Genomic DNA, 9583 nt, shown 5'->3' on the forward strand with positions numbered 1-9583 from the left:
GCCCCCACCCCCGTCTGGCCTATCACCCTCACCTTGACCTCTTTCCACCTATCACATTTCTGACGCCCCTCCCCCAAGTCCCTCCTCCCTACCTTTTATCTTAGCCTTCTTAGCCTGCTTTCCTCATTCCTGAAGAAGGGCTTATGCCCGAAACGTCGATTCTCCTGTTCCTTGGATGCTGCCTGACCTGCGCTTTTCCAGAAACACATTTTCAGCTCTGATCTCCAGCATCTGCAGCCCTCACTTTCTCCTTAAAACATAGTCATCATTGCAATGTAACTCACTGATAACTACAACTGCATATTGGCTCTAAAGGGTGTAGCAGGTACAAGTTAGACAAATGAAGTACAAAACTTAATTTACAGTAACAGAAAATAGCATAAGAATAAATCAAATGTGACAAAATGAGAGAATTCAAACACAGCACTTTCAGCATGTAATGCACACCTCCAGGTGTCTGGCTCGAGTCCTTCTGAACAAGAGGTAGGAACATTACCAGTGGTCCAAGGATGACTTCATTTTGTTAAAGGCAGCATCTTCAATATTTACACATAGCTGAGACAATTAAGGCTAACCAATTGGTGGATACAGCCAACCAATCTCTAGGAAGGATATAGAGAACGTAAACAGACCATTTCATAAACTCTTGGGGTTATGCTAGGAGCAGTGTTACGGTCAGTAAGAAAGGAGCAGCTGTTGGGCTTGGCTGCATGCTGTTATAGCCTAGGTATTGTTTGACTCTAAGAACTGCTAGTTTATTTGAAATTCATTTCGGCCAGATGGATCAGGAGAACTTCTGCCAACCATGTTCCTACAGCTATCTGAGGAACACTGTCAATAAGAGAAGCTGCATAAAATTAATTTACTGATGAGTGAACTGCTGTGCTACTGTGGCTGAATTTCAGTCTTCGACCCCCTGATTAGAGCATACCTTTTGAGGGCAAATCTAATTCATAACCTGAAAATGGGAACAACACAAATCCCTACCTACTGATCTCTATATCAGAGAACTAAAGATAAATATGAAAAATGAGGAATTCCTCTGTACCATATCTTTCATGATAATGAAGTGCTTGCCTTTTGTTTTTTAGGTGTTGGGTGCAGTTTATAAGGCCTTAAGTGATCACCACATATATCTTGAGGGAACCCTACTGAAGCCCAACATGGTGACAGCAGGATATGCCTGTCCCACCAAGTACAGCCCTGAGGAGGTTGCCATCGCCACAGTTACTGCACTGCGGCGCACTGTCCCACCTGCTGTCCCAGGTACATGGACACTGGTTACAGGATTTACTGTAATATGTTTTGTTATTTTTGGAACATTCTGATACTAATTAGGAGCAGAGAATGTTAGTGTGGTTTGAATGATTTTTTTTTCCAGCAACCTCAATCTTAACCACACCAGCACATCTATTGACCAAAAATGGTGACATTGAAATGCTAGAGAGAAAAGTAGCAAATTAGGAGATAGGTATTTATTTTTGGTGGCATAGAAAAAAGTGGTCATTGTGAATCACATCCATGCAACTGGCAGTCAACTGACATCTTGTATTAGGTAACTGACGGAATCGGTATTTACTAGTTTAAACTAAGTTTGGCAGGGGGTGGGAACCAGAATGACATCTGAGAGGGGCATGGTTGTAGATGGGGCAGTGACAGGATGTAGTGAATCTATTGGGAAGGTTTTTCATGTAATGAAACAAAGGGATCGGTTGAAATGTGGTTGCTTTAACACGTGGAGTGTCAGAAATAAGAGTGATGAACTTAGAGCATGGATCAGTACGTGGGACTATGATGTTGTGGTTATAATGGACATGGATTTCACAGGGACAGGAATGGTTGCTAGATATTCCAGGGTTTAGAACGTATAAAAGGAACAGGGAGGGTGGAAAAAAGGAGGGGGTGTAGCACTCTAATTGTTAATTAGAGTGCGCATTACAGCCACAGAAACAAAGATTGTCAAGGAAGATTTGTCTACTGAGTCAGTATGGGTGGAAATTAGGAACAGCAAAGGAGCAGCCACCTCCTTGGGCATTTTCTACAGACCTCCTAATAGCAATAGGGAGATTGAAGAACTCCTAGGCTGTCAGATTTTGGAAAAATGCAGATGTAGCAGGGTTGTTGTTGTTATGGTTGATTTCAACTTTCCCAATATTGACTGAAACCTCCTTTGTGCAGACCATTTGGATGGAGCTTTTGTTGTCAGGTGTGTTCAGGAGGGTTCCCTTACTCAGTATGTAGACAGGCCGATGAGGGGGAGGCCATTTTGGATTTGGTGCTTGGCAATGAGCCAGGGCAGGTTCCGATCTCGCGGTAGGAGAACACATTTTGGTGTCAGTGACTATAACTACCTCACATTTACCATAGCCATGGAGAGGGAAAGTAGCAGTTACCAATGGAAGATATTTAATTGGGGGAAAAGGACATTGACACTATCCATCAGGAGTTGGGAAATAAAGATTGGGAGTAATTGTTCCACAGAAAGGACACAGCAGACATGTGGAGACTGTGTGTTGAAGGCACAATTGTTGAGAGTGATGCACAAATTTTGTTCCTCTGAGACTGGCAAGAAGGGGTAAGATTAAGGAGTCTTGGATGATTATAACAGAGGAACTTCTCGTCAAAAGGAAGAAGGCAGCTTACGTAAAATGGAGGAAGCGAGGATCTCTCACAGCTTTAGAGGATTACAGGTTTGCTAGAAAGGAGCTCAGAAATGGACTGAGGAGAGTCAGGAGGGGGCACGAAAAAGGCTCAGCAGGAAGGATTAGGGAGAACCCAAAGGCATTTTACTCACATATGAGGAATAAGAGAATGATCAGGGAGAAGGTAGGGCCAGTCAAGGATAGTGTAGGGAACGTGTGCATGGAGTCTGTGCAGATAGGGGAGGCCCTAAATGAGATTTTGCTTCAGTTTTCACTAAGGAAAAGGACCTTGTTGTGAATGAGAACTTTGAGGAGCTGGGAATTAGGCTTGAACAGATCAGGATTGATGAAGTTGATGTGCTGGAAAGTTTGGCAAACATTTAAGATTGAGAAGTCCCCAGTGCCAGACCAGATTTATCCTAGGTTGCTCTGGGAAGCGAGAAAGGAGGTTGCTAAGCCGCTGGCGAAGATCTTTGCTTCCTCGCTCTCCACGGGAGTTGTACTGGAGGATTGGAGGGAGACGAAAGTTGTTCCTCTTTTCAAGAAGGGTAATAGGGAAATCCCTGGCAATTACAGACTAGTCAGTCTTACATCTGCGGTCAGTGAGGTTTTGTAAAGAATTCTGAGGGATAGGATTTATGACTATTTCGAAAAGCATAGCATGATTAAAGGCAGTCAAATGGCTTTGAGGGGCAGGTCATGTCTGACAAATCTTAGAGTTCTTTGAGGAGGTGATGAGACAGGTCGAGCAGTGGAGATGGTGTATGGACCTCCGCAAGGCTCATGATAGGTTCGTTCATAAAGTCAGGAGGCTTAATGTGGTGCAAAGAATGGGAGTAAATCCTAAGGATTGGGAGGGTTTTAGGTTATCTTAAAAAAAGGAGAAAAATGATCATAGGAAAGAAAAATGGTAAACAGAAGAAAATTGTCCAGTCTTCATTTGTAGGAATCATCATTTAAATGCCAGAGAGGAAATTAAGGTAGTTTAAAATCAGGACATTAAAAAGTATTAGAGACACTTGATTAGTTTTAAAATCCAGTGGTTGCGTAGCCATAGTTTTTCTAAAGTCCTCTAGATTCTAAAATGGTCCCAATAGATTGGAAGTTACCACATGTAATACTACCCATAACTGAGAATAAAGGGAGAAACTAGGAACTACAGTCAGACTTGTTGTTGGGGAAGTACTGGAATTTCTTAATACACTTAAATCATAGTATGATCACACAGTTTGTGATCTTAAAGAAGAGCAACCTTGTTTGACAAATTCCTTGGAGTTTAAGATGTTCAGAAGCGTATGTTTTTAATAGTTCCTTGAAAATTGAGTCCCAGGTAGACAGGATAGTGAAGAAAGCATTTGGTATGCTTACCTTTATTGGTCAATATATTGAATACAGGAGTTGGGAGGTCATGTAGCAGCTGTACAGGACATTGGTTTGGCCACTTTTGGAATATTTCATGTAATTCTGGTCTCCTTCCTATCAGAAGGATGTTGTGAAACTTGAAAGTGTTCAGAAAAGATTTCCAAGGATGTTGCCAGTGTTGGAGTATTTGAGCTATAGGGAGAGGTTGAACAGGCTGGGACTATTTTCGCTAGAGGTTGGAGGCTGAGGGGTGACCTTGTAGAGGTTTATGAAATAATGAGGGGCATGGATAGGATGAATAGAGAAGGTCTTTTCCCCAATGTAGCACAGTCCAAAACTAGACAGCGTAGATTTAAGACGAAAGGGGAAAGATTTAAAAGGGAAAACGTTTTCATGCTGAGGCTGATGGGTGTATGGAATGAACTGCCAGAGGAGGGGGGGTGGATGCTAGTATAGTTACAACATTTAAAAGGTATCTGGATGGGTATATGAATAGGAAGGGTTTGGAGGGATATGGGCCTGGTGCTGGCAAATGGGACTAGATTTATTTTAGGATATCTGGTGGGCATGGACGAATTGAACTGAAGGTTTGTCTCCGTGCTGTACTTCTCTATGACTCTGTTAGCTCTATGGTTGAGAAAAGAGAACCAGTAGATTCTGGTATATGTGGATTTTGGAAAGAGCTTTCAAAACTATGCTACAGAAATGGATAATACTAAAGAACTAGGAGCAGGCCAAGACCATTCAGCCTTGAGCATGATCCATCATTTAGTACAATCATGGCTGATGTCATCTCCATCTTAGAGGAAACAAACTGCAGATTCAAAACACTTAGACATCATTCCTACTGCTTTTAAATATGCCACCTTGTAGCCTAAAATCATAACCTTGCATGCTAGATTGCCCCCAAAAGAGGAGTCATCTGTTCTGCATCTACTTTGTGAATCCCCCTTTAGCATCTTGTATACCTCAACTAGATCTCCTCTAATTCTTCTAACTTCTAGTGTATAGGTCTTATACTGCTCAATCTTTTCTCATAAAGCAAGCCTTTCTTATCTGGAATTAATCTAGTGAACTTTCTCTGAACTGACTCCAATCCAATTATATACTTTTAAGGGAACCAAAAGCACAAACCTTTCTAGATGTGGTCTCAACAATGTCTTCTACAGTTGTAGCAATACCTCCCCTATTTGTACACTCCATTCCTTTTAACACTACATGCTGAAATTCTATTTGACCCCCTTTTTATTACATATTGTGCCTGCGTACTGGTGATCTGTGATTCATGGACGAAGACACCCAGATCCTTTTGTAATGAAACATTTAAGTTTCCCTCCATAATTTGACTTTTTTATTCTTCCAGCCAAATTGGATAACTTATCCATATTAAACTCCATCTGCCAAACATTGGCATATTCACTTAAAACTATCTATAAAGTTTTTTTGCAACTTACTTTCAAAACTTTTCTATTATCCTCTGCCATTGTGTCTATAGTACCTCCTAACCCTGCATCCAAGTCATTATCTGAGATTGCAAATAGTTAGGCCTGAAGGCTGGACCCTGTGGCACCCCACTGGTGTAGCGTATAGATGCATGGAATTCTGAAGGACAGGGCGTCAGTGGAACTGAAGCCAAAGATCAGCAATGATATCATTGAAGACCAGAGAAGGCCTAGTGCCATATGGTCGTCTTGAACTCTTTATTTCTAATGTTCATGTGCACAAGTACACTTTTCATTTTTACAGATTCTAAAGACTAGTTGAGCTCTTTTTTTTAATCGTGTATCACAAGGCTGTAATGACTGGATGTAGGTTTGATTGCTGAGCTGAAAGTTTCATTTCCAGATGTTTTGTCACCCTACTAGATAACATCTTTAGTAGGCCTCCAGGCGAAGCACTGTTCATGATTCCTGCTTTCTATTTATACGTTTTGGTTTCTTTGGGTTGGTAGTCATTTCCTGTGGCGATGTCATTTCCTGTTCTTTTTCTCAGGAGGTGGTAAATGGGATCCAAGTCAGTGTTTGTTGATAGAGTTCCGGTTGGAATGCCATGCTTCTAGAAATTCTCGTGCGTGTCTCTGTTTGGCTTGTCCTAGGATGGATGTGTTATCCCAGTCGAAGTGGTATCCTTCCTTATCTGTCCTATACATTCCAAACGGAACTCTTATCAACAAACACATCGGGTTAGACCCCTTCTCCCACCCCGTGAGAAGAAGAATAGAAAATGACACCACCAACCCAAATAAACTCAAACATATAAATAGAAAGCAGGAAACATCAGAATGCTTTGTCTGGAAGCTCATTGAAGATGTTACCTAGTAGGGTGATGAAATGTTTGGAAATGAACCTTCCAGCTCAGCGAGCAAACCTACATCCAGAACTCAACCTGAGCTACAAATCTTCTCAAAACTCTGTGATGACTAGCACAGCTAACCATTGTACCCTTCAAATTGTTTTAAGTTGATGCACAATGATCCTTCAACCTCCACAGCCATATTGAAATTGCATGGCAAGTCAAATTTGGTGTCTATGCTTCTGACTTGTTTCTGATTTTTCTTTCAGGAGTCACCTTTTTGTCTGGAGGGCAGAGTGAGGAGGAAGCCACCATCCATCTTAATGCTATCAACAAATGTCCATTGCCAAAACCATGGGCACTGACCTTCTCTTTTGGCCGAGCTCTACAAGCCTCCGCATTGAATGCCTGGCGTGGGGAGCAGGATAACCTGCAGGCAGCTCAGGATGAGTTCATGAAACGTGCTGAGGTATTTGTGATTCCTGGTTTGTTTTGTAGTGCAAGTAGAAGAAACTTCAATACATAGTCCTGAGATTTTTGGGATAAAGGTTTTGAGTTAGGTGGGGGAAAGCATCTGGGGCCACATTCCAGATTCCTAAACAATCACTATGTAGGAACATCTGGTGATAAATGACTGGACCAGACTTGCATCCAATATTGCACAAATATTTTTAAATTAGATTTGATAAAGAATGCCTTACACTCAATCTGTTCTCCTTTGCTGGTAACATCTGGGATTTGCTTTACAATCCCATCATTAACTTGCTTTTCTAGTGCCATTTTTTTAATGGCGTAAAATATCTGTGTGCTTCACAAGAATGCTGTCCAATAAAATTCTTATGCCAGTTAACAGTTTGAAATTATTAGGACAAAAAGCTTGGTCAAAGCATTTTGAGGAGTTTCTTGGAGAGAGAAAATACCAGAGTGTGCAGCATTGACAGCTGAAGTCAGACATAAATAGTGGAATGATTAAAATAGAGAATACCTGAAATCTAAGTAAAGGATTGGATGAATTGAGAGAGGGAGTGATAAGTTCATGGTGGGATTTGAGACAAGTTTTATTGAGATTAAATAACTTGTATTTTTTTTTAAAAGTGGAATTTCTAACCAACCAACGGAAATATCCAAATTACATTAATGTTTTAATACATTTACTATCACAAACTAAACAACATATCAAACTCAAATAAAACAAAGAACTGCAAATGCTGGAAATCAACAAAAACAAATTGCTGGAAAAACTTGGGTTGGCAGCATCTTTGGATAGATAGAAGTAGCACAGCTGATATTTGACTGAATAATTAATTTTTGTTTGCTGCTAAAGTAAAAATCAAGAAGTTTTCTGAAAAAAAAAAGACTTGAAAGATGAATTGTTTTCTCTGATTGAATGTTTCCCAGTCCTTTTTTGAAAGTTGTTCCACTCAGCTTGAGTCTTCCAGATCTGACTTTGAAGAGCAAAGCCTGCTTGGCAACTCCTTGTTTCTAAAATCTCCCTCTTGGTTCTCTTTCATTCCTTTCTAAAACATACTGCTTGGTTATTAAGACAAGAGGCCATAGTTTCTCTACAACAGTAGCTGCCCTGTTGTTCAACGCAATAGTAATTGCTAAAATAAAATCAAGAACTGTGGATGCTGGAAACCTGAGAAACTGATTGCTGGAGAAACTCAGCAAGTCTTACAGCATCTGTGGAGAGAAAACAGTTAATGTCTCAGATCCAGTGTCCCTTCAGTTCTTAAATTTGTATTTGTGACGATAATAATTGCCTTGCATCTCTTTCTCAAAGCACCTAAACTAGGTATGAAAATTGCCACTTAGTAATTCAGTTGGCTCCTGTTTTCAGACTCTTTCTTCTCGCTGCCCCCCCCACGACTACCGAGATCTCATGGGGGTTTGTCTTCAAACAAGTGTTTGTATGACCTCCACAGCCCCTTTTTCTAAAACATTGTTTCACCTTAAAAGGAGACATTTTAAAGTTACTCTTGCAAACGCTATTCTAAATGTAACATGAGGTTGAGAACTTTAAAATAAAGATGTAGTCAGACAAGGAGCCACTGTACATCTGAGAGCATAAGGTTGATGATGGCTTTCACATGTATGTAGACAAGTGTTCAGGAACTAACGTGGCATTAGGGATGTTTTTAAATCAATTCAATATTTTTTAGTGTTTATGATTATATTATCTTCCTAAATATTTTGTTCTTGATGCTTTATTCACTTTTTTTATTTAAATAGGTTAACAGTTTGGCTTCACTCGGGCAGTATGAGGCCAGTGGCGAGAGTGACGGTGCAGCTAGCCAATCTCTCTACATAGAAAATCATGCTTACTGAAAGAAATCCACAGGAAAATCCAAATAAAAAAGGAATGAAAAAGTTTTAAATTCTCATTCAGCTTCTCGTGATTGACTGATCCACAGCCTCTGCTACCTTGTATATTGTGCCCTCCTGGCCTACATTATTTTGCTGTGTAGCTGAGATTTAACCTTAGGAGTGCTGATAGCAACACAACATGCTCTATACTCTTCTCCCAGGGTTCATGTAGTTTGGCCTTAATGATACTCCAACAGATTACTGCAATCTTCAATATTACAAGTGCTGTTAATTGCTTCCCTGAAAGATTATAAAGATTGTCTTCAGTGTTAGCTGCCTTGCCCTGATCATCTGGGCTTGTTGTGAACCAAAAGGATATCACTAGTAGATCAGAGCTTACTGCACTTTGCCTCTTCACAATGTTAATGTGTTGCTGTGGCTTCTAAAGTGAGCATGACAACCTAGAAGATGATTGTACACAACATATAGTGGTAACTATAACACACAAGTCTAAATTGATCCAAACAGTGCTCTGCATTTTTCTCCCTGCCTCAAGAAAAACCCACTGTTTGTATATTTTTGTGTGAATTCTGAATATTTGGATTGCGGGGAGCATTGAGTGTTGTTCAAAAGTATTTTGAGATATATAGTTATTGTACTCACTCCACATCAGGTAAATAGTTATAATAAAGTTATGGAACAAACATTAGTCTTGCTGTCTTAGTATTTTCAAAATGTTTGATTTGTACAGTAATTCTCAGCTGTGGTGGAATATTTCTCTACCACTATCACTTTTAAATCTGACCACTCACTCCAGACTCTTATCTCTCCTTTCTAGCCATTTCCTCTTTCTTGCACATTATTTCCTGTCTGTCTCTTGCTACCCCTTTATCAGCTCCCTCCCTGAGCACAAAACTGCCTAAATCAATCTATGATATACTCTTCTTGGTGCTGTGCAATGACCCTGCCACACTTGTCCT

General features: G+C 40.4%; 1 protein-coding gene across 1 annotated transcript in view; it reads left to right on the top strand.

Moving 5' to 3' along the window:
* The window catches only part of LOC122563882 (fructose-bisphosphate aldolase C-like), a 42234-nt gene extending 32922 nt beyond the window's left edge, over nt 1-9312 (top strand). The window contains exons 7-9 of the mRNA XM_043718087.1: nt 1092-1266; nt 6566-6765; nt 8529-9312. Coding sequence (XP_043574022.1) covers nt 1092-1266; nt 6566-6765; nt 8529-8624 — 471 coding nt within the window. The 3' untranslated portion in view covers nt 8625-9312. The remainder of the gene's footprint in view (nt 1-1091; nt 1267-6565; nt 6766-8528) is intronic.
* Nucleotides 9313-9583: the final 271 nt, after the last annotated feature.

The sequence above is a fragment of the Chiloscyllium plagiosum genome, chromosome 28 (assembly GCF_004010195.1).
Source record: "Chiloscyllium plagiosum isolate BGI_BamShark_2017 chromosome 28, ASM401019v2, whole genome shotgun sequence".
Lineage (NCBI taxonomy): Eukaryota > Metazoa > Chordata > Chondrichthyes > Orectolobiformes > Hemiscylliidae > Chiloscyllium > Chiloscyllium plagiosum.